This window comes from Coregonus clupeaformis, chromosome 10 (genome assembly GCF_020615455.1).
Source record: "Coregonus clupeaformis isolate EN_2021a chromosome 10, ASM2061545v1, whole genome shotgun sequence".
Classification (NCBI taxonomy): Eukaryota; Metazoa; Chordata; class Actinopteri; order Salmoniformes; family Salmonidae; genus Coregonus; species Coregonus clupeaformis.
The window spans coordinates 16,379,594-16,405,072 of record NC_059201.1 but is presented as its reverse complement, the minus strand read 5'-3'; the positions used below and the strand labels follow the sequence as shown (position 1 = coordinate 16,405,072).

The 25,479-nt window shown below is 43.9% G+C and overlaps 1 protein-coding gene across 1 annotated transcript; it reads left to right on the top strand.

Annotated features, from left to right (window-relative positions):
* Positions 1–24,855, top strand: LOC121575223 (ubiquitin carboxyl-terminal hydrolase 4-like). Its single transcript, XM_041888185.1, has 22 exons — positions 1–188; positions 3,895–4,022; positions 4,223–4,353; positions 4,431–4,557; positions 6,512–6,657; positions 7,158–7,219; positions 7,361–7,507; positions 7,653–7,770; positions 7,846–8,019; positions 8,286–8,444; positions 8,521–8,745; positions 9,157–9,240; positions 9,869–9,963; positions 10,164–10,346; positions 10,659–10,885; positions 13,634–13,843; positions 14,036–14,106; positions 18,854–18,969; positions 19,141–19,290; positions 20,752–20,855; positions 21,627–21,715; positions 22,525–24,855. Exons 1-22 carry the CDS (start codon positions 37–39, stop codon positions 22,642–22,644), a joined length of 3,018 nt encoding a protein of 1,005 aa, XP_041744119.1. The 5' UTR covers positions 1–36; the 3' UTR covers positions 22,645–24,855.
* The last annotated feature ends 624 nt before the right edge of the window (positions 24,856–25,479 follow it).

Sequence of the window (25,479 nt, the reverse complement as noted above, 5' to 3'; positions counted from 1 at the left end):
TCTACCGCGCGTTCACGACTCTGGCTCACTTATTGCATGATGGCGGAGGGAGGCGGACCCGAGTCGGGTAGTGCGGCAGACCCCGATCCGGAGCCGGTAGCCGCTCAAATACCGACACCTTCAACCGAAAGTCAAAAGCAGAGTATCGGAACACTTCTCAAAACAACTCTACGAAAGGGAGACGAATGGTAAGTTGTTTTGAATGTAACGTTAGCAGCTAGCTAGATAGCTAGCCAATAATAGCTACTATGCTAGCGAGCTATCTACTTTCAGTTCATGGGAACTGAAAGTAGCTAGCAATAGCATAGGCCCGTCAGATTGGTAAACCGGTTCCCATTGAACAGGAAATGGTTTGATTTTTGGAGTTGGGCCAGGGCAGACATGAACAAGCTAATCTTAGCTACGTCTTCTCATCCGATAATATTTAGTTTCTCGACCACTGCAACCTACCAGTAGTAGTAGTAGTATTAGTTAGCTAGCTGTGTTTAGTTAATAGCTAAGGTTCGTGTTAATAGCTAAGGTAGTTAACTAGCAAGCCAAGGTATTGCGCAAGTTAGCCATGTCTGCTCACATTAGCGTACTAGCCGACTAACTAGCTACGACATGACGAGGTGTAGTAAAAGGCCCCTGTTCAATACAATAAAGTGGAGTGACTGCGAATTAATGCTAGCTAGTTAGCTTGCTATCTTGCTAGCTAGCTAATGCTTTGTCATTGGAACTGGATAACAACCAGCTACTTGCCCTCTCAGATATAGGTTTCCAGGCAAAATATTTACAAGGTTTTAACTTTGGAAACCAAACTGTTCCTGTATCTATTTTGCTAACGTTAGTTAGCAAAATCAGTACTGACCAACAAGGGAGGGGAAACAACCAATGGGCTCAGCTAGAGCTAGGCTAACCACAAAGGCACTACCGTACCAGTTGTCTTGAGTTGAGAAAGTAGGCTGCCGGGTCATGTAATGTTATGATGTTTAGATCTAACGTTAGCTAGATGAATTCACAAAATGTTAGTAAAGCTGAAGTAAACAATCATTTTAGTTGGGATCGATGACAAGTTTGATATGCACCTGGGGCAAGGCTCCAGACAACTTGCATTGTTTTGGCCTCTCAGCCTGTCTGAACAGGGTAATGTCAGCTGGGCAGAAATTGGCAGCTATTGGCCTATGGCTATCTGACTGACTAGTTTGCTGATTTTTGACCTAAGTCTCATGTTGAAGTAGCCTAGCTAATTTAGTCACTTGATAATTTTTTCTATTCTAATAAGGGAGTTACTTACAAATAAAGTTTCCCACTGCCTGGACTTTGGACCATGTGAAATCCTGCTAACAAGTTTATGCAGTGGAAGATATTCTTACTTGAGATTAAGACATCCTAGCTCACTGTTACTATATGTGAATGTGACCTAGAGCACAAGAAGGTTTTGTTTTGGAGTTGTTTTGAAAAATATAAACTTGACAAGCAACAATTTAAAATATTCTACTGAGTTACAGTTCATAATAAGGAAATAAGTCAATTGAAATAAATTTATTAGGCCCTAATCTATGGATTTCACATGATTGGGAATACAGATATGCATATGTTGGTCACAGATGCCTTAAAAAAGGTAGGGGTGTGGATCAGAAAACCAGTCAGTATCTGGTGTGAGCACCATTTTCCTCATGGAGTGGGACACATCTCTATCACATAGAGTTGATCAGGCTGTTGATTGTGGCCTGTGGAATGTTGTCCCACTCTTCTATGGCTGCGCGAAGTTGCTGTATATTGGCAGTAACTGGAACATGCTGTCGTACATGTCGATCCAGAGCATCCCAAACATGCTCAATGGGTGACATGTCTGGTGAGTATGGAAGAACTGGGACATTTTCAGCTTCCAGGAATTGTGAACAGATCCTTGCGACATGCAGCCATGCATTATCATGCTGAAACATGAGGTGATGGCGGTAGATGAATGGCACGAAAATGGGCCTCAGGATCTCGTCACGGTATCGCTGTGCATTCAAATTGCCATCGATAAAATGCAATTGTGTTGGTTGTCCGTAGCTTATGCCTGCCCATACCATAACCCCACCGCCACCATGGGGCACTCTGTTCACAAGGTTGACATCAGCAAACCGCTCTCCCACACGACGCCCTACACGCTGTCTGCCGTCTGTCCGGTACAGTTGAAACCGGGATTCATCCGTGAACAGCACAGTTCTCCAGCGTGCCAGCCGCCATCGAAGGTGAGCATTTGCCCACTGTAGTCGGTTACGACGCCGAACTGCAGTCAGGTAAGACCCTGGTGAGGGTGACGAGCATGCAGATGAGCTTCCCTGAGACGGTTTCTGACAGTTTTGTGCAGAAATTCTTCAGTTGTGCAAACCCACAGGGTGGCTGGTCTCAGACGCCCCGCAGGTGAAGAAGCCGGATGTGGAGGATCTGGGCTGGCGTAGTTAGACGTGGTTGTGAGGCTGGTTGGACGTACCGCCAAACTCTCTAAAATGACGATGGAGGCAGCGTATGGTAGAGAAATGAACATTCAATTCTGGCAACAGCTCTGGTGGACATTCATGCAGTCATCATGCCAATTACATGCTCCCTCAAACCTTGAGACATCAGTGGCATTGTGTTGTGTGACAACTGCACATTTTAGAGTGGCCTTTTATTATTGTCCCCAGCACAAGGTGCATCTGTGTAATAATCATGCTGTTTAATCAGCTTCTTGATATGCCACACCTGTCAGGTGGATGGATTATCTTGGCAAAGGAGAAATGCTCACTAACAGGGATGTAAACAAATTGAAATGTGTGCACAGAATTTGAGAGAGAAACACTTTTGGTGTGTATTTTTTTAAAATTTTATTTAACCTTTATTTAACCAGGTAAGCCAGCTGAGAACAAGTTCTCATTTACAACTGCGACCTGGCCAAGATAAAGCAAAGCAGTGTGATAAAAACAACACAGAGTTACATATGGGGTAAACAAAACATAGTCAAAAATACAACAGAAAATATATATACAGTGTGTGCGAATGTAGTAAATTATGGAGGTAAGGCAATAAATAGACCATAGTGCAAAATAGTTACAATTTCGTATTAACACTGGAATGATAGATGTGCAAATAGAGATACTGGGGTGCAAATTAGCAAAATAAATAACAATATGGGGATGAGGTAGTTGGATGGACTAATTACAGATGGGCTGTGTACAGGTGCAGTGATCGGTAAGCTGCTCTGACAACTGATGCTTAAAGTTAGTGAGGGAGATAAGTGTCTCCAGCTTCAGAGATTTTTGCAGTTCGTTCCAGTCATTGGCAGCAGAGAACTGGAAGGAATGGCAGCCAAAGGAGGTGTTGGCTTTGGGGATGACCAGTGAGATATACCTGCTGGAGCGCAGACTACGGGTGGGTGTTGCTATGGTGACCAGTGAGCTAAGATAAGACGGGGGGGTTTGCCTAGCAGTGATTTTATAGATGACCTGGAGCCAGTGGGTTTGGCGACATTTCTGGGATCATTTATTTCAGCTCATGAAACATGGGACCAACACTACATGTTGCATTTATATTTTTGTTCAGTCTATGTTGAGAGATGGAGAAATACTCCAAATAAGTGAATACTAACATTGGTAGACATAATGTAGGAACTAGTGGTACAAGTTGTCTGCATGCAAGGTCCTTTGTAGCTCAGTTGGTAGAGCATGGCGCTTGTAACGCCAGAGTAGTGGGTTTGATTCCCAGGACCACCCATACATAAAATCTATGCACGCGTGACTAAGTCGCTTTGGATAAAAATGTCTGCTAAATGGCATTTATTATTATATATTATTACTTTTATCCATGTGTATTCCATTTTAACTTGCAAGTTGTCATCCTCATTCCTCACAATACAGTTTCTTACCAAGGCACTACTTTTTGCAGGTTTCTGATTGATAGCAGGTGGTTTAAGCAGTGGAAGAAGTATGTGGGATTTGACAGTTGGGATATGTACAATGTTGGAGAGCACAGTCTCTATCCCGGCCCTGTTGACAACTCAGGCCTGTTCTCAGGTAATGCAGGCATCATATTCACTGACACATTCTTACACAAAATTTCACATGGTTAAATCTTAATCTGCGAGTATGCCTATAATGTGTTTTCTTTTCTCTGATTCTAATAAGTACACAACTAGTTATAAACAAGCACTCTAAATACTTGCTCACTCTAAATACTTGATGTCATAACTTACCTTTACTCTATTTCTTCTCAGACCATGAGACCCAGATCCTGAAGGAGCACCTTATAGATGAGCTGGACTATGTCCTTGTGCCCACTGAGGCTTGGAACAAGCTTGTCTGCTGGTATGGTTGCCTTGAGGGCCAGCGGCCCATCGTCAGAAAGGTGATGCTATTATCTTTAACAAATATTTTCACCCTTTTGCTTTAGTCTCTCTCTAACCTTGCTCTTTCTCTCCATAGGTGGTTGAACATGGCATGTTTGTCAAGCACTGTAAAGTCGAGGTCTATCTGTTGGAGCTAAACTTGTGTGAGAATGACAACATGGACAATGTGGTCACACGTCATTTCAGCAAAGCTGACACTATAGGTAAAGGGGGTTTACTGTACTGTGGGCCAGAGAGCAAACTGACACGTGAATTAACTAGATACAGTGGGGAGAACAAGTATTTGATACGCTGCTGATTTTGCAGGTTTTCCTACTTACAAAGCATGTAGAGGTCTGTAATTTTATCATACGTACACTTCAACTGTGAGAGATGGAATCTAAAACAAAAATCCAGAAAATCACATTGTATGATTTCTAAGTAATTAATTTGCATTTTATTGCATGACATAAGTATTTGATACATCAGAAAAGCAGAACTTAATATTTGGTACAGGAACCTTTTTTGCAATTACAGAGATCATACGTTTCCTGTAGGTCTTGACCAGGTTTGCACACACTGCAGCAGGGATTTTGGCCCACTCCTCCATACAGACCTTCTCCAGATCCTTTAGGTTTCGGGGCTGTCGCTGGGCAATACGGACTTTCAGCTCCCTCCAAAGATTTTCTATTGGGTTCAGGTCTGGAGACTGGCTAGGCCACTCCAGGACCTTGAGATGCTTCTTACGGAGCCACTCCTTAGTTGCCCTGGCTGTGTGTTTCGGGTCGTTGTCATGCTGGAAGACCCAGCCACGACCCATCTTCAATGCTCTTACTGAGGGAAGGAGGTTGTTGGCCAAGATCTCGCGATACATGGCCCCATCCATCCTCCCCTCAATACGGTGTAGTCGTCCTGTCCCCTTTGCAGAAAAGCATCCCCAAAGAATGATGTTTCCACCTCCATGCTTCACAGTAGGGATGGTGTTCTTGGTGTTGTACTCATCCTTCTTCTTCCTCCAAACACAGCGAGTGGAGTTTAGACCAAAAAGCTCTATTTTTGTCTCATCAGACCACATGACCTTCTCCCATTCCTCCTCTGGATCATCCAGAAGGTCAAAAGGCAAACCTTTTTTTTTTTTTTTTTTGGGGGTCATTTAGCAGACGCTCTTATCCAGAGCGACTTACAGGAGCAATTAGGGTTAAGTGCCTTGCTCAAGGGCACATCAACAGATTTTTCACTTAGTCGGCTTGGGGATTAGAACCAGCGACCTATCGGTTACTGGCACATCGCTCTTAACCACTAAGCTACCTGGCCTGGACATGCGCTGGCTTGAGCAGGGGGACCTTGCGTGCGCTGCAGGATTTTAATCCATGACGGCGTAGTGTGTTACTAATGGTTTTCTTTGAGACTGTGGTCCCAGCTCTCTTCAGGTCATTGACCAGGTCCTGCCGTGTAGTTCTGGGCTGATCCCTCACCTTCCTCATGATTATTGATGCCCCACGAGGTGAGATCATGCATGGAGCACCAGACCGAGGGTGATGCCCACGAGGTGAGATCTTGCATGGAGCACCAGACCGAGGGTGATTGACCGTCATCTTGAACTTCTTCCAATTTCTAATAATTGCGCCAACAGTTGTTGCCTTCTCGCCAAGCTGCTTGCCTATTGTCCTGTAGCCCATCCCAGCCTTGTGCAGGTCTACAATTTTATCCCTGATGTCCTTACACAGCTCTCTGGTCTTGGCCATTGTGGAGAGGTTGGAGTCTGTTTGATTGAGTGTGTGGACAGGTGTCTTTTATACAGGTAACGAGTTCAAACAGGTGCAGTTAATACAGGTAATGAGTGGAGAACAGGAGGGCTTCTTAAAGAAAAACTAACAGGTCTGTGAGAGCCGCAATTCTTACTGGTTGGTAGGTGATCAAATACTTATGTCATGCAATAAAATGCAAATTAATTACTTAAAAATCATACAATGTGATTTTCTGGATTTTTGTTTTAGATTCCATCTCTCACAGTTGAAGTGTACCTATGATAAAAATTACAGACCTCTACATGCTTTGTAAGTAGGAAAACCTGCAAAATCGGCAGTGTATCAAATACTTGTTCTCCCCACTGTATGTATCATATTCAGCCACTTCCGACTTTTGATTAGCTTAATATTATGCATGTGCCCTGTCCAGACACTATAGAGAAGGAGATGCGGTCGCTATTTGAGATCCCAACGGGGAAGGAGACTCGACTGTGGAATAAGTACATGAGCAACACGTACGAGCAGCTAAACAAGCCAGACAGCACTGTGCAGGATGCTGGTCTCTTCCAAGGCCAGGTAGAGTACACACTCTACCCCAACACCCCACTTCAGCTCACTCACTGCTAGGCCACACACAGTTAGCGCTAGACCCTTTGACCACTGGCTCTGTCTTCATTAGACACACAGCACAGGGGTTACACTTGAATCTTTTTAAGGGGAAGCTGCAATGGTGTCACGTTTATATACTTACGGTAATCACTTATCTCATTGGTTGTTCCTCCCAATAGTTGAAATTGCAGCTATATTTGATAACCATTAGGCCCATCAGGGATCACAACATTCCTAATGTCAGAGGTTATGTTTTGTTACCCAGCAGTGATTAACTGCTAATTGATTATGTTATGATAGTTGTTGTTGAGGTCACCTGGGTTCTAGCCTCGTACTACCATCCGTGTCTCGCAAGCTTACATACATTTATGTATGTTTACGAGATCAGGAAGATTGTACGGGGCTAGCTGGGTTCAGCTGAGGTTAGTTATAGTGACACGGCTCTCACTGGCTTGTTGCCCACACAGGTGCTCGTGATCGAATGCAAGAACGAGGACGGCACGTGGCCCAGACAAGCCTCCCATCCAAAGTAAGTTAATCGGTCTATGGTTACCCTTGCTCTGTTCTAGGACTTTGTGGCAATTAAGCCATTTTAATCCAAATGTACTATGTCTGGTTGCGCGAAATGTCTGAAACTTGTCCAGTAAGTTGTCCATTTCCTGTTATTTAGATCCAGTACGGCCACATCCAGAAATTTCACTACCTCCCCAAAGCTCTCCTCCAACTCGTCGGCAACCATCTCCTCAACAATAACCAATGGGGACAGCAGCAGCAACTCTGGCAGTACACTGAACAACAGCACCTCCTCTGGCAATAGGCAAGCACACTGTGATTTCGTCACTATGCCACAATATAGTTAGTCAGACTAGTTCAATGGAGTACCATTTATGTTTAGGAATATTTATACAATCCATTCATGTTTGCTCTGTTATACACTGGACTCAGCCTTACTGTTTCTACAGATTGGGAGGTTACAATTCATACAGCTCCTCCTACAACTACAGAGAGTCACCATCCCAACCTGGCCTCTGTGGTCTCAGTAACCTAGGCAACACCTGCTTCATGAACTCTGCCCTCCAGGTACCACTCACTCACTTACTCACTCACACTTTGAACATATATTTCCCCCTTACTCACCTCACTGTTTTGTTGCAGTGCCTGAGCAACGCGTCCCCTCTCACGGAATACTTCCTAGATGACCAGTATGAGGCGGAAATCAACCGGGAGAATCCATTAGGAATGAGGGGGGAGATTGCAGAGGCCTACGCAGACCTGGTCAAGCAGATGTGGCTCAGCCGCAGCAGCTACGTGGCCCCCCGCACCTTTAAAGTAAGCAGCGTCACAGATACAGAAGACTGAATTTCTATAGGCTACTGCGATTGTTGTCCTCTTGTAGTGCACCTTCCTCACATTATTTTTGACCAGTAGATTTCTCCAATTAAACTCTATGGAGTTTCTTAGTCAGTTACTGACTTACAAACTCATTGCAGACAAAGCAATGAGCATTGAACTCTGTCACAATTACTTTAATACATGCGTGATTGACAAGCTGCACAGTCTTCTAACCTCCACCCTGTGTTCTCCCTCTATCCCAGACCCAAGTGGGCCGCTTCGCCCCCCAGTTTTCAGGGTACCAGCAGCAGGACTCCCAGGAGCTGCTGGCCTTCCTGATGGACGGGCTCCACGAAGACCTGAACCGCGTTAAAAAGAAGCCTTACCTGGCCCTGCAGGATGCAGGGGGCCGGAAAGACGAGGTACACACACACACACACACTCACACTGCAAAATATCACCTCTGTACAAATCTGATTTTCTTCTTCTGAATAACAGATTGTAGCTAAGGAAGCCTGGACTAACCATCGCCTGCGCAATGACTCAATAATTGTGGACATATTCCATGGCCTGTTCAAATCCACTCTGGTGTGTCCAGAGTGTGCTAAGGTCTCTGTGACCTTTGACCCATTCTGCTACCTCACACTGCCTCTGCCCATGAAGAAGGACCGCACCATGGAGGTGTTCTTGGTCCGTATCGATCCCCAGTCCAGACCCACGCAGGTAACACACACACTGGATGGGCGCTGCTTTTACCCCTCCATGTAGATACACTGTCGTTATAATAACAATCTTAAGCACAGCCTCAGACAAACCATTCATTAGGCTCAACCTGGGCTAGTTGAATTTCATTAGAATACAGTATTTGTGTACATAGAACATTTTCTTGATTTAGAGGTGGCAATATTGTCTGCAATGTAAATAAAACATTTGCATACTCGGGAGGCATTGAGATGTTTATCAAAACCAGACCACTCTCAATGGGGACCTAGAAACAGTGGTCTTTGTACAAGCTGCTGTGCTGTCTTCAATTTCAGAGTGGGCCACGGTTCACCGACTGAGGTCATAACATCAATGTAGACAGAAGTAAAAATATATATTCTCTCCCTGTGCATCTCTCCTTCTCTTCCCCAGTACCGAGTGGTGGTCCCCAAGCTTGGCTCAGTGACAGACCTGTGCAGCGCCTTGTCGCGGCTCTCTGGAATCCCTGCTGAGAATGTGAGAGCTTTATGTGCTGAATAAGGGCCATTTTACTTTTGGACTCTTTTTACAGCATTTGCACCATGTACTTTATGGGTGTGTGCTCATGATGACATTTTGTTGATGACTTGATAAAATAAATGTGTAGATCATTTTATACGTTGTAGCGGTTTCTGGTGAGACTATTTTCAGTTGTGAGGATAACGTTTTTCCCCACTGACGGGTCTGATAAAGTTGCTCCAGTTGAGAGAACCAAAAATCACGGTTCCCGAATAGTGGCCCGCGGGCCAAATTCAGCCCACGAGTGATTTTATTTGGGTGCCCTGTGTTTTCTGAGGAAAACATTGATTAATTATTGGACATGAGACTGTGAAATCCCCAGGAAATGGGTTCAAAGGGATTTTAATTGAGAAAATCTGTCCTCAAGTATTCCCATGCATATGTGATCGCATCCAACTGGAAGGTTTGAAATTATTACATTTTTGTCAAATACTATATCTGTTTGGGATTCTTGCAGTCAATTTTCAGCATACAAATTATTTAAACTATGTTCTGGCCCCCCCGACCATTCGCTCAAGGATAAATCGTCCCACGGCTGAATGTAATTGGGGACCCCTGCCATAAATGCTTCCTCTTGTCCTCCTAGATGGTGGTGGCTGATGTTTACAATCACCGGTTCCACAAGATCTACAGACGAGACGATGGCCTCAACCAAATCATGGAGAAGGATGACATCTTTGTGTAAGCCTTGTCCCTTCTCTTGCACTGGAAGATAACATATTGAACAGTGGTTGGGTATGAGCAGACATCAGTCTCTTTATTGTTAGCCAGGAGTTTACAGAATAACCACACAGTAAACACTATAAATACTCAACATATACAAGATGTTCAAATGGTGAAAAAAAAGAACACCCCAAGTATGCTACTGTATCATTCTCCAGGTATGAGGTGGCGGAGGAGGATGGGGAGAGTATGAACCTGCCTGTGTACTTCAGGGAGCGCCACTCCAAGCACACAGGTGGCTCCACGGGCACCATGCTGTTTGGCCAGCCCCTGCTCATCACTGTGCCCCGGCAGAACCTAGCCATTGACATGCTCTACGAGAAGGTGCTGGAGAGGATCGGGTGGGTACAGTGTCTGTGGGCCTGCTTTTGTTTCTACTTGTGTTCATATGTACAGTATAACCCACACAGACTTGAGATATTTAACATGTAGTTATGTGCGAAATGTGAGCTTTGCACATGTGGCACAGTCCTAGCAAAATTCTTGCTTGAGAAAATGATTTTTGCCAAAAAGCAATTTTTGGCCATTTTTATGGAAGTCTATTATAGTAAGGTACTTAATTTGTTACCCAAAAATGATTTTATATTGATATAAAAACAGCTGCATTGGGCCTTTTAACATGTACGATATTGACCAACTGTTTCCTGACCCAGGCGCTACGTGACGCGCTCTCAGAGCTCCACTGGTGAGGGGAGGGCCTCAGCCTCCGCCTCTGCCTCCTCCGCCAGCTGCAGCCAGGCAGCAGAGTGCTCAGCAACATCCTCCAATCACAACACTGCAGTGAGTGGGAGTGGAAGCCCCCTGTCAGACGGGGCATCCTGCAGCTCCAGCAACAGCAGCAACCACTCAGGAACATCCAACGGGAACGGGGTGTGTGAGGGTAAGCAACAACACGGACTGGAGTGCTCCAGGGCTGTCTAAAGGCAGCACGGTTACTCAAATCAAATACAACAGGTGTAGACCTTACAGTGAAATGCTTACTTAACCAACAATGCAGTTTTAAGAAAATACAAATAAAGTGTTAAGTAAAAAATAGCAAATAATTAAAGAGCAGCAGTCAAATAAAATAACAGTAGGGAGGCTATATACAGGGGGTACCGGTACAGAGTCAATGTGCGGGGGCACAGGTTAGACAAGGTAATTGAGGTAATATGTACATGTGGGTAGAGTTAGTGACTATGCATTGATAATAAACAGAGTAGCAGCAGTGTAAAAGAGGGGGTGGGGGGTGCAATGCAAATAGTCTGGGTAGCCATGATTAGCTGTTCAGGAGTCTTATAAAAAATATAATATGCCATTTAGCAGACGCTTTTATCCAAAGCGACTTAGTCATGCGTGCATACATTTTTATTTTTTATTTTTTGTGTATGGGTGGTCCCGGGGATCGAACCCACTACCTTGGCGTTACAAGCGCCGTGCTCTACCAGCTGAGCTACAGAGGACCACATGGCTTGGGGGTAGAAGCTGTTAAGAAGCCTTTTGGACCTAGACTTGGCGCTCCGGTACCGCTTGCCGTGCGTTAGCTGAGAGAACAGTCTATGACTAGGGTGGCTGGAGTCTTTGACCATTTTTAGGGCCTTCCTCTGACACTGCCTGGTATAGAGGTCCTGGATGGCAGGAAGCTTGGCCCCAGTGATGTACTGGGACGTACGCACTACCCTCTGTAGTGCCTTGCGGTCGGAGGCCGAGTAGTTGCCATACCAGGCAGTGATGCAACCAGTCAGGATGCTCTCGATGGTGCAGCTGTAGAACTTTTTGAGGAAATAGGCTTTGTCGTGCCCTCTTCACGACTGTCTTGGTGTGTTTGGACCATGATAGTTTGTTGGTGATGTGGACACCAATGAACTTGAAGCTCTCAACCTGTTCCACTACAGCCCCGTCGATGAGAATGGGGGCATGCTCAGTCCTCTTTTTTTTCCTGTAGTCCACAATCATCTCCTTTTGTCTTGATCACGTTGAGGGAGAGGTTGTTATCCTGGCTCCACACAGCCAGGTCTCTGACCTCCCTATAGGCTGTCTCATCATTGTCGGTGATCAGGCCTACCACTGTTGTGTCGTCGGCAAACTTAATGATGGTGTTGGAGTCGTGCCTGGCCATGCAGTCATGGGTGAACAGGGAGTACAGGAGGGGACTGAGCACGCACCCCTGAGGGGCCCCGTGTTGAGGATCAGCGTGGCAGATGTGTTGTTACCTACCCTTACCACCTGGGAGCGGCCAGTCAGGAAGTCTAGGATCCAGTTGAGGAGGGAGGTGTTTAGTCCTAGAGTCCTTAGCTTAGTGATGAGCTTTGAGGGCACTATGGTGTTGAACGCTGAGCTGTAGTCAATTAATAGCATTCTCACGTAGGTGTTCCTCTTGTCCAGGTGGGAAAGGGCAGTGTGGAGTGCAATAGAGATTGCATCATCTGTGGATCTGTTGGGGCGGTATGCCTGGGTGGGTGTAGGGTTTCTGGGATAATGGTGTTGTGAGCCATGACCAGCCTTTCAAAGCACTTCATGGCTACAGACGTGAGTGCTACGGGTCGGTAGTCATTTAGGCAGGTTATCTTAGTGTACTTGGGCACGGGGACTATGGTGGTCTGCTTGAAACATGTTGGTATTACAGACTCAATCAGGGACATGTTGAAAATATCAGTGAAGACACTTGCCAGTTGGTCAGCGCATGCTCGGAGTACACGTCCTGGTAATCCGTCTGGCCTTGTGAATGTTGACCTGCTTAAAAGTCTTACTCACATCGGCTATGGAGAGCGTGATCACATTGTCATCCGGAAACAGCTGATGCTCTCATGCATGCTTCAGTGTTGCTTGCCTCGAAGCGAGCATAGAAGTGATTTAGCTCGTCTGGTAGGCTTGTGTCAATGGGCAGCTCGCGGCTGTGCTTCCCTTTGTAGTCTGTAATAGTTTTCAAGCCCTGCCACATCCGATGAGCGTCAGAGCTGGTGTAGTACGATTCAATCTTAGTCCTGTATTGACTCTGCCTGTTTGATGTTTCGTTGGAGGGCATAGCGGGATTTCTTATAAGCGTCCAGGTTAGAGTCAATCTCCTTGAAAGCGGCAGCTCTACCCTTTAGCTCAGTGCGGATGTTGCCTGTAATCCATGGCTTCTGGTTGGGGTATGTACGTACGGTCACTGTGGGGACGACGTTATCGATGCACTTATTGATGAAGCCGGTGACTGTTGTGGTGTACTCCTCAATGCTATCGGAAGAATCCCGGAACATATTCCAGTCTGTGCTAGCAAAAAAGTCCTGTAGCTTAGCATCTGCGTCATCTGACCACTTCCTTATTAACCGAGTCACTGCTGCTTTTGTTTTTGCTTATAAGCAGGAATCAGGAGGATAGAGTAATGGTCAGATTTGCCAAATGGAGGGTGAGGGAGATCTTTGTACGTGTCTCTGTGTGTGGAGTAAAGGTGGTCTAGAGTTTTCTTTCCTCTGGTTGCACATTTAACATGCTGCAGCCATCTTCTCTGGCGCCATTCATCTCGTACACCTATTGGTTTCTTTATAATCCCATGATGATTGTGTACCAAGCACATTTTTAGTTTTTCATTCATGTAGAAGTGCCGTATTTCATTGCCACGGTCTGACATGGCTTGTGTGATTTCCCACTTGTGTGTTGGTTCCAGGTGAGGAGGAGGCCATGGATCAACAGGTGAGTCCGGAGCCAGAGAACGGCCAGTCAGAGGAGGAGGAAACCTCAGACCTGGAGAATGGCCCTAAAATCAAACCGTGCTCCAGCACCCCGGCCAAACTTTTCTCCTTCAGCATGGTCAACTCTTATGGAACGGCCAACATCAGTCCACTGCCTTGCGACGGAAACGTCCTCAAACTCAATAGTTAGTATTCAGTCTCACATTTGACTTTTGAGTGCTTCAACCAGTTAAAAGAGAAAAAAACAGCTTGAAAATAAAAGTGGAAACGTATTTTTCAAAAGTCCCGGGTGATTAAAATGTTTGTTGAATTGCCATTAGAGAACAGGCTTTAGATGTGAGTTGCGAGCTGACCAAAGCACCTTATCTCCTCCGTAGCACATTCCACAGTGGCGATCGACTGGGACTCGGACTCAAAGAAAGTGTGTTACGACGATCAGGAAGCAGAGGTCAGTACACTATCAGTTGACTTGATCAGGTTGACCCAAAGCCTTTTTTGGAGGAGTTAGTTTGAAAAATGTAATAGTGTCACTCTGCAATTATAGAATAATTGACAATACAAAAAACATTGTGGACCGCTCCTATAGAGTTTTGATACACTAAAAACAATGATCGTCAAACATGGTACAGTATTTTCTTTGGCTTCATCGATAATACATTACAATCTATTATCATCTGCCTTTTCAATATGCAGACAATCAATAAATCATTGTTTTATATTGAAAGTACTTTTTTTTTTTGAGAGAGATACGAGGTGTGAACTATAGTTTTTCTAAACACTAAATATGTTAGTACAACATCAGATGACAACAGACAAAGTGCAATGCTATTTGGCTAGCAGCCACAAGTAAAATTGCTCACGATGAAAAAGCAAGATGTTTTTGCAGAAAACAATGCATGGCCATCATATTTCTGTTTATCACGGACAGAATGTAGCCAGCGACCTTTCCTAATGTTTTGCTTAAAGTTAATCTTGCATTTTAACTTTCTACTGGACAAAAACTATACCGGAGAGAAGTAGCCTACACATCAGTCAGAGCGCTGTCTGGTGATCCAGTGATGAGAGCAAATACACTACATGACTAAAAGTATGTGGATATCTGCTTGTCGACCATCTCATTCCAAAATCATGGGCATTGATATGGAGTTGGTCCCCCCTTTGCTGCTATAACAGCCTTCACTCTTCTGGGAAGGCTTTCCACTAGATGTTGGAACATTGCTGCGGAGACTTGCTTCCATTCAGCCACGAGCATTAGTGAGGTCTGGCACTGATGTTGGGCGATTAGGCCTGGCTCGCAGTCCGCATTCCAATTCATCCCAAAGTTGTTTGATGGGGTTGAGGTCAGGGCTCTGTGCAGGCCAGTCAAGTTCTTCCACACCGATTTCGACAAACCTCGCTTTGTGCACTGGGGCATTGTCATGCTGAAACAGGAAAGGGCCTTCCCAACGTCGTCCGGGTTAGGTGAGGATTTGGCCGGCAGGGATTTCCTTGTCCCATCGCGCTCTAGCGACTCCTTGTGGTGGGCCGGGCGCCTGCAAGCTGACTTCGGTCGCCAGTTGGACGGTGTTTCCTCCGACACGTTGGTGCGGCTGGCTTCCGGGTTAAGTGAGCAGTGTGTCAAAGAAGCAGTGCAGCTTGGCAGGGTCGTGTTTCAGAAGATGCATGGCTCTCGACCTTAGCCTCTCCCGAGTCCGTAGGGGAGTTGCAGAGATGGGACAAGACTAACTACCAATTGGATATCACGAAAAAGGGGTAAAAGTAATTTTTTTAATGTTTCCCTTCACTGGAAGTAAGGGCCATTGCCTAACAATGGAAAAACAGCCCCAGACCATTATTCCTCCTCCATCAAACTTTACAGTTGGCACTATGCATTGAGGCAGGTATTGTTCTCCTGGCATCCTCCAAACCCACATTCTTCCGTCGGACTGCCAGATGGTGAAGTGTGATTCATCACTCCAGAGAACGCGTTTCCACTGCTCCAGAGTCCATTGGCGGCGAGCTTTACACGACTCCAGCTGACGCTTGGCATTGCGCATGGTGATCTTAGACTTATGTGTGGCTGCTCGGCCATGGAAACCCATTTCATGAAGGTACTGACGAATAGTTATTGTGCTGACGATGCTTCCAGAGGCAGTTTGGAACTCGTTAGGGAGAGTTGCAACAGAGGACAGATTATTTTTACGCGCTTCAGCACTCGGCGGTCCCGTTCTGTAAGCTTGTGTGGCCTTCTACTTCGCGGCTGAGCCGTTGTTGCTCCTAGACCTTTCCACTTCACAATAACAGAACTTAGTTGACAGGGGAAGCTCTAGCAGAGCAGAAATTTGACGAACTGACTTGTTGGAAAGGTGGCATCCTATAATGGTGCCACGTTGAATGTCACTGAGCTCTTCAGTAAGGCCATTCTCCTGCCAATGTTTGTCTATAGAGATTGCATGGCTGTGTGCTCGATTTTAGTGAAGTAGCCGAATCCACTAATTTGAAGGGGTGTCCACATACTTTTGTGTGTACAGTGCATTCGGAAAGTATTCAGACCCCTTGACGTTTTCCACATTTTGTTACGTTACAGCCTTATTCTAAAACATATTACATTTTTTCCCCTCCTCAATCTACACACAGTACCCCATAATGACAAAGCAAAAATAAAAAAAGATCACATTTACATAAGTATTCAGAACCTTTTACTCAGTACTTTTGTTGAAGCACCTTTGGCAGCAATTACAGCCTCGTCTTCTTGGTATGACTCTACAAGCTTGGCTCACCTGTATTTGGGGAGTTTCTTCTTTGCAGATCCTCTCAAGTGCTGTCAGGTTGGATGAGGAGCGTCGCTGCACAGCTATTTTCAGGTCTCTCCAGAGATGTTCAAGTCTGGGCTCTGGCTGGGCCACTCAAGGACATTCCGAGACTTGTCCCGAAGCAACTCCTGTGTTGTCTTTGCTATGTGCTTAGGGTCGTTGTCCTGTTGGAAGATGAACTTTCGCCCCAGTCTGAGGTCCTGAGCACTCTGGAGCAGGTTTTCATCAAGGAACTCTCTGTACTTTGCTCCGTTCATCTTTCCCTCGATCCTGACTAGTCTCCCAGTCCTTGACGCTGAAAAACATCCCCACAGCATGATCATGCCACAACCATGCTTCACCGTAGGGATGGTGCCAGGTTTCCTCCAGAGTTGACACTTGACATTCAGGCCAAATAGTTCAATCTTGGTTTCATCAGAGCAGAGAATATTTTTTCTCATGGTCTGAGAGTCCTTTAGGTGCCTTTTGGCAAACTCCAAGCGGGCTGTCATGTGCCTTTTACTGAGGAGTGGCTTCCGTCTGGCCACTCTACCATAAAGGCCTGATTGGTGGAGTGCTGCAGAGATGGTTGTCCTTCTGGAAGGTTCTCCCATCTCCACAGAGGAGCTCTGTCAAAATGACCATAGAGTTCTTGGTCACCTCCCTGACCAAGGCTCTTCTCCCCCGATTGCTCAGTTTGGCCGGGCGGCCAGCGCTAGAAAGTGTGTTGGTGGTTCCAAACTTCCATTTAAGAATGATGGAGGCCACTGTGTTCTTGGGGACCTTCAGTGCTGCAGAAATGGTTTGGTCCCTTTCCCCAGATCTGTGCCTCGACACAATCCTGTCTGAGCTCTACAGGTGGACTACAATCAAGTTGTAGAAACATCTCGAGGATGATCAATGGAAACAGGATGCACCTGAGCTCAATTTTTTGTCTCATAGCAAAGGGTCTGAATACTTACTTGTTTTATTTTAATACATTTGCAAACATTTCTACAAACCTGTTTTCACTTTTTCATTATGCGGTATTGAGAGTAGATTGAGGATAAAAAATGTTTTACATCCATTTTATAATAAGGCTGTAACGTAACAATGTGGAAAAAGAGAAGGTCTGAATACTTTCCGAATGCACTGTGTGTATATATAGTGTATATTTCATCCGAGTGGAGAAGTGCAACTGAAGTGCGAAATTACCGTACTCCTTTTACATTCATGATTTGGAGTGAACCCTGACTGGAGCCAAGCAGAATTTACAATGAGAAGCATTTTAGATCAGAGTTTACAAAACGCAGCAAGATATGTTTTCTTCGTTTTTAACTTTCCTTTTCTGTCTGAAAAATGCAGAATCCTGCATTAACGCGACCCCTAATTATTGGTATCAGTTATTATACACAGAACAAAAATATAAATGCAAAATGTAAAGTGTTGGTCCCATGTTTCATGGGCTGAAATAAAAGATCCCAAGAAATGTTCCATATGCGACATCTGTGGGCAAATGCTCACCTTTGATGACCACTGGTATGCTGGAGAAGTGTGCACTTCATGGTGGCGGTGGGGTTATGGTATGGATAGGCATAAGCTACAGACAACAAACACAATTGCATTTTATCGATGGGAATTTGAATGCACAGCTATACCGTGACGAGATCCTGAGGCCCATTGTTGTGCTATTAATCCGCCCCTATTGCCTCATGTTTCAGCATGATAATGCACGGCCTCATGTCACAAGGATCTGTACACAATTCCTGGAAACTGAAAATGTCCCAGTTCTTTCATGGCCTGCATACTCACCAGACATGTCACCCATTGAGGATGTTTGGGATGCTCTTGATCGACGTGTACGAAAGCATGTTCCAGTTCCCGCCAATATCCAGCAACTTCGCCAAGCAATTGAAAAGGAGTGGGAGAACATTCCACAGGCCACAATCAACAGCCTGATCAACTCTATGCGAAGATGTCGCGCTGCATGAGGCAAATGGTGGTCACACCAGATATTGACTGGTTTTCTGATCCACACCCCTCCTTGTTTTTTTTTTTTTTGTATCTGTGACCAACAGATGCATGTGTGTATTCCCAGTCATGTAAAATCCATAGATTAGGGCCTAATTAATGTATTTCAATTGACTGATTTCCTTGTATGAACTGTAACTCAGTAAAATCTTTGAAATTGTTGCGTTTGTTTTTGTTCATTGTACATCTTTACACATATGCATAAACACAAAAACTGTACAGTAGATAAAAGGACATTTAGGCACTGATAAAGAAACGTCTCCGTTGGAGGGTAGGTGGCAGGCTTTGGCATTTACATTATTGTTACCAGATAAAATGTCACACAATTGATTATTTCAAAGGATGTGTACCTGGCTATGTCTGTACGGTGTGTACATCTGTGACTCAGTCCTGTATCCTCTATGTGTACTGTAGGCATATGAGAAGCATGAGAGCATGCTCCAGGCCCCGAAGAAGAAGGCCACGGTGGCTTTGAGGGAATGCATTGACCTCTTCACTACCATGGAGACGCTAGGAGAGCACGACCCATGGTGAGACCCACCCCCACTACAGCACTGTCTGCCATGCTCAACAAGATACACTAGCCCTTAGCACTCAACTCCCTAAGTCGTTGATACCACTACGTTCTGTGGTGAATTTTAATGCTGTTTTTGTGTTTGTATATTTTACTGAAATCAATGATTCCTCACATGTTCACACAGGTATTGCCCCACCTGTAAGAAGCACCAACAGGCCACAAAGAAGTTTGACTTGTGGTCTTTGCCTCGCATCCTGGTGGTCCACCTGAAGCGTTTTTCCTACAATCGCTGCTGGAGGGACAAGCTGGACACGGTGGTGGACTTCCCTGTCAGGTACAGACAGCACTATGCCAAGACGTGGAACAGTTCTAACGAACATACTATATTTTTATCATCAATGATTCACATTGAGATGGACATTGTCTGTGCTCTTTATTCTTTGTATTTTGAGAGGTCAAATTATGAAAGCATCCTTTTGATTTTGTCGTCAACTTTTATGGACCCAAGGAATTGACAGCTTTTACACTAGAGGGTGCTGGTGTGCTAGATTTATAGAAACCCTGGATTGCTGATGCAATGTATTGGCCAATGAGAGGCATAGAAGAAGCAGTCCTCCATAGGAATAAATGGAATTCTACACTATTTCAATTAAATGTTTCAAGGACAGAATTACATGGATTTAAGATTTTTTCATTTATTTTATGTTTAGCTCAAATAATATAAGTTAAAAGTATGCGTTAAGGTGTCTGTAATAGTAAATGTGGCAAAAACAAATGTAGACATTAATAAACGCATTTCTATAGCTTCCAAAATATTTTTTACAATAGTGGGGGTGTTCCAAGATGGAGGCGCGTTGCCATCCCAACAGCGCCCCCTGTCTTTAATCTGGTATGTGTTTGTAAATTATATACAGTAACAGTCAAAGGTTTGGACACACCTATTCATTCAAGGGTTTTTCTTTATTTTTAAAATGTTCTACATTGTAGAATAATAGTGAAGACATCAAAACTATGAAATAACACATATGTAGGTGTGTCCAAACTTTTGACTGGTACTGTATATATTAATTAATTAATTAAATAAATCATTGGGTACAATACACAAGGTCTCTGTCTGTTTGAGGAAGTCCTGGTCACATTTGAGAAGTCTTAACTGTCAGAGAAACTGACGTCAAGCTCCAACAGACAAAAATAGCATCTGTAGTATAGTTACATCGGGTAATAACTGTTTTACAAGGGGAATTTCACAATCACAAAAAGCCCTTTAAACTAAACCAGTGTCATTTTAATGTATTTTCCATTAGCAGAATACTCAGTTTATTCCCCAGGTTGTGACAAGAAGCCATTTGAAATACTGTTGTATAAAAGCTACCTGTGTGGGGGTTGTCTGGCTGAATGCCTGGGAGCCTCCCTGTGCTGTGTTTACTGACCTCTACTGAGTCACATTAGCCAGCAGGAACCAGGAAGCAGAATTAATTGTTACTGACCCAGACAAGCCCTGCTGCTTCCAAGAACCTGACTCATGCTTACTGAGGATGGTTGAGACCGACAGAGCCATCTATTGTACCTCACCTCTCGCACCAATGTATCAGCTGAAGTGCTAGCTGACCACCATCCTCCACACTGGGTTCAGTGTTGATGACATGTCCAAAATGAATCACACTTGATATAATAAAACATGGCTTTCTGTATAGCCCTGTGCTTATGTGTTTAGCTGTCAGTCCAAGTCATTGTGTGTATGTAATGTGTAGTAGTAGTAGGTTTTGCTGATGACATGTCTTCTCTTTCCACATAGGGACCTGAACATGTCTGAGTTTGTGTGTGACCCAAAGGCCGGACCCTATGTTTATGACCTCATTGCTGTCTCCAACCACTATGGAGGAATGGGAGGAGGCCACTGTGAGTAATGGTTGCTTCTGCCAGTAACACCCAGGTCAATCCTTAATGCAGACTCTTAGACCTAGATAATGACTTACACCAGGGTGTCTGCGGGTCCTTAAAAAGTATTTGTCTTAAATTAATTTATCTGATATAAAGGCCTAGATAAGTTTTACAGTCTTGCTCATGGCGGCAGAACGGCAAGGACTGGCCCTGCTATCTGCATAATAATATCTGCTGATAAAGCTATTTGTTTTAGTACCTGGTAACCTGAAGCAGGTCAAATTCCAGTTTATAAAACAGTCAGCGGTGTTTAGACTGTTTGTTCCCACTTACATGGCATGTAGTGTCAACTTAATTTGGCCAAGCTTTTGTTTGGTGGTGACTAACCAGGCCTGCTTTAACTCTACCCACATGTACATATTACCTCAACTACCTCAACTAGCCGGTGCCCCCGCACATTGACTCTGCAACGGTACCCCCCTGTATATATAGCCTCCCTACTGTCACTTTATTTTACTTCTGCTCTTTTTTTCTCAACACTTTTTTTTGTTGTTGTTTTATTCTTACTTTTTTTGTTTAAAATAAATGCACTGTTGGTTAAGGGCTGTAAGTAAGCATTTCACTGTAATGTCTGCACCTGTTGTATTCGGCGCATGTGACCAATACAATTGGATTTGATTTGATTTGCTAGTGGAAACCAGTTTATCAGCTATTCATCCTAGCTCAACTTTAGACATCACTGACCATGATGTAGTTTTCTAATGTTTCTCCAATATCTTGTACCTTCAGACACAGCCTACGGCAAGAACAAAGCTGATGGGAAATGGCATTACTTTGATGACAGTAGTGTATCGGCTGCCTCGGAGGATCAGATTGTGGTGAGTGAGCCACTTCAAACCTTACATTCATGTGTAACTCTGTATACAGCGCATCCGGAAAGTATTCAGACCCCTTGACTTTTTCCACATTTTGTTACGCTACAGCCTTATTCTAAAATTGATACAAAATATACAGTACCAGTCCAAAGTTTGGACACCTACTCATTCCAGGGTTTTTCTTTATTTTGACTATTTTCTACATTGTAGAATAATAGTGAAGACATCAAAACTATGAAAAAACATTGAGTCATGTAGTAACCAAAAAAGTGTTAAACAAATCAAAATATATTTTATATTTGAGATTCTTCAAATAGACACCCTTTGCCTTAATGACAGCTTTGCACACTCTTGGCATTCTCTCAACCAGCTTCACCTGGAATGCTTTTCCAACAGTCTTGAAGGAGTTCCCGCATATGAATACTTATGTAAATGTGATATTTCAGTTTTGTATGTATTTTTTCTAAAAACCTGTTTTTTGTTTTGTCATTATGGGGTGTTGTGTGTAGATTGATGAGGAAAAAAAACAATGTAATCCGTTTTAGAATAAGGCTGTAACATAACAATGTGGAAAAAGTAAAGGTGTCTGAATACTTTCCGAATGCACTGTATTACTTTTTTGAAATGTTGATTATGTATAAAAATGTCTGTGGGACTCATTATTACCAATTTCTTAGAGCTATTTGTTGTTCCATGTGTCCAGTGTTTATTAATGAATGTCAGCAGTGATGAGAGCTCTCCATTGACTATGTCCTTTGGTGTTGAGTGTCAGTGTTGCTGTGGTGTAACTCTATCCCCTCTCTCCTCCACAGACAAAAGCAGCCTACGTGCTATTTTACCAACGCAGAGATGTGGGCGACACCCCCACCAAGCCTCCGCCCTCTTCCCCTCTAGGGGGCGCTAAGGCCGACGATCACATGGATACCAACTGAGCAGCGCTGATGCTCAGGGACACGACACGCACTGAAGCAAAAAAAATGAGACACACTTTGTTGATGCACACACCAAGCTACTTCAGTGACATAAGACTTCTGAGTCAATATTATTAACTCCCCTCAACCCGTCACCCCTTTGTTTTTTTGTTTTGCTCATACATCGTCACCGAGAGCCAAAAGCCTTGTTAGATGCTTGACCCGAGAGACTTCCTCCCTGGAGCCGGTGGCCTGCTGATGTGTGAAACCTAGTTGACTAGTTAAAAAAATAAAGAGGAATATAAAAAGGCTAAGAATCCGCTCACTGGACGAACAGAATGTTAGAAGTGCACTAAAATGCTTAGGTATTATTAACTCAAACTTTTCTGTTACCTACTAGAAAAGTCAAAAAAATAAAAAAAAGCCAAATCCACATCTTGTTTCTACCAAAGCGTTCTAAGTTGTACATTGTAAAGAAATGTACTAACTGCATTGACAGACAGTGGGAAAGGGGAAACATGCCCTTGAGTTGTCTCTGATTTGTGTCTGTGATGATAACCCTCCATGGCAGCGGTGAATTTATGCAAATTTGTATTTAACATTGAGATGTACACACAATTCAACACATGCCACTGATGGATCCTGTGACCTTCTGCCTCCTGTGAAGAATGGATCCAGTCAGAAAGGCACACTGGAGGTGTTCCCTCTGCTACAGAAACACACACAGGCCCCCTCATTCTAGTCTGCCTCTGGGTTGGCCTGCAGGTCATGTCCACAGTAGATGGTGTTCCCTTAAGGTCCTGTTTACTGTGCCTTGATATAAGCTGTGTCAGAGGCTTCATTTTCAGAGACGTGACTTCTGTCAGACCATAGCCTGCTCTTTATTAAGCCCAGCATGCTAATGCTGTCTCTCTCATACCCCTCGCTCTCATAAGTGTCATCCTGCTAAAGATGTGCTGCTCCCCCTCGTTACGCAAAGGCAACAGCGTCCTTTTAATCCTGCAACCTGTTTAAAAAAGGAAGCACTTTTACGTTTTCCTTTAGTTGCATCTGGAATAATACATCTGTATGTATGACATGTGGCAAGGCCCTGACCACTCATACATTTCCAGATAATATGGCAGTACTTTCAAGCATATTTGATTGCTGATTGAATGGACCCTCCGACTGCCAGCAATGGCTTGTCCTTAGGCTACCTGTCCTGTATGGTATTACAGTCCTGCATTGAAATCTGACATGTATGAAAGTGGTGCTAAATTTATGAGACTTGAAATTGTTGCTGTTCATGATAAGTCTCCAATCCATTGTCAAATAGAATTTGGACAGCAATAACTTAAAGGCATCTTCAGTGTGTTTAGGACTGCAGGCATCTGCAGCCATGTGTGTCCTCCCACCAATGGACTCTCAGACAACCAATCAGCTGTTAAATAAAATATATAATGATGACATGACATCTTGCTCGTCAATGGATGGAAAAAGGACTCCTATAAATCGATCTGCTGTCGGACTGTTGCTACGTAGCTCTATATTCTTCACTGACACGTGTCACATTGAATACTAGTAGTCTTCAGTAACAGCTGCTCAGCTTGTGGGGGGCTGGTGACAGCAACACAATACATGTCAGGAACCAGTGTCTGATACCAGATTCAGCACCCTTCCGTAGTATTTCACTGCGTTGCTAAGTGTCTTGTAAAGGTTGATACAATATACGACTAACCAGAGCTATATAAGTGGCTCTGCCAATAACTACTTCATGGATGAATTTCCCGTAAGATCAATTCTAGCTCTGTGGCATTTGTCCTGTGCTTTTTCCATGTGGCACAAAAGCATGTAAATGTCTTTGGGACTGCAGATGTCCTATTTGCTGGTTGGTCCCTCTGTGATTATGCCCTCCTGAGATGATTACAATATTAATATAACCATATTTATGTCAATGAATAGAAAAGCTTTACACCATATCTGTAATATTATTCTATAGCAAGTGAAAAAGGCACCCAGCTGTCCAAAACAGATTGGATTAGTTGCTTTTCTTTACAATCCTCATGAGCAACTTAGCCATTTGAGCTTCAATTTGCTGTCAAATATCTTGAATAGATGTAAATAATCACACTATTTCAAAAATAGTTATGTAACTGTTGTAATATTGATCATATTGCCAATATCTGCAATATTTGTTTTTAATTGAGAATTATTTGGATTGGAAATACAATAAAGACTGGCAGCCTAAAATGATATATTGTTTGGACTAGTTGCTTTCCAGAACAGTTTAATAGAAAAAAATTATGAGGTATTGCATCACAGACATTATTGCCTAAGTGCATAAGGTATCCTTACGCCACATCCTTAGGCAATCAACCTGAAATTGCATCCATTTCCTTGTTTTTTTAAACAAAACTTCCTGGAGTAGCTGAGAATGAATCACTAAACAAAAAGTGTGTAAGCAAATATTACACCCCCCCCCCCCCCTCCCCTCAGAATAGACAGTATACAGTTCAGAATAAAGCCGCTCAGAATGATGCTATCAAATTGCTCAACAATTCTAAGTCTACTGCTGGTTCACACAGCCACACTGGTAGTCTGTTTTGGCTGTGTTCCAGAGAGGAGAACAGGTCAAGTAATACTGCCTTTTTAGTGAAACACATAGTCCAGTCTCAATAATTCAAAATGAAGTTATTCACTGCAGATCTGGAAAAGCCTGATTTTGCTTGTCAGAATGACTTGCATATTTCCTGGTTTGGCTACTCTCACTATTCTGAAAAATCCCTCTCAACATTTCTGGCTCTGGGGTCCAAATCTAGAATCAGCTTCCCATCTCCCAATCCTAAACTTAACCATTAGTGGGGGAAATGCAAAACT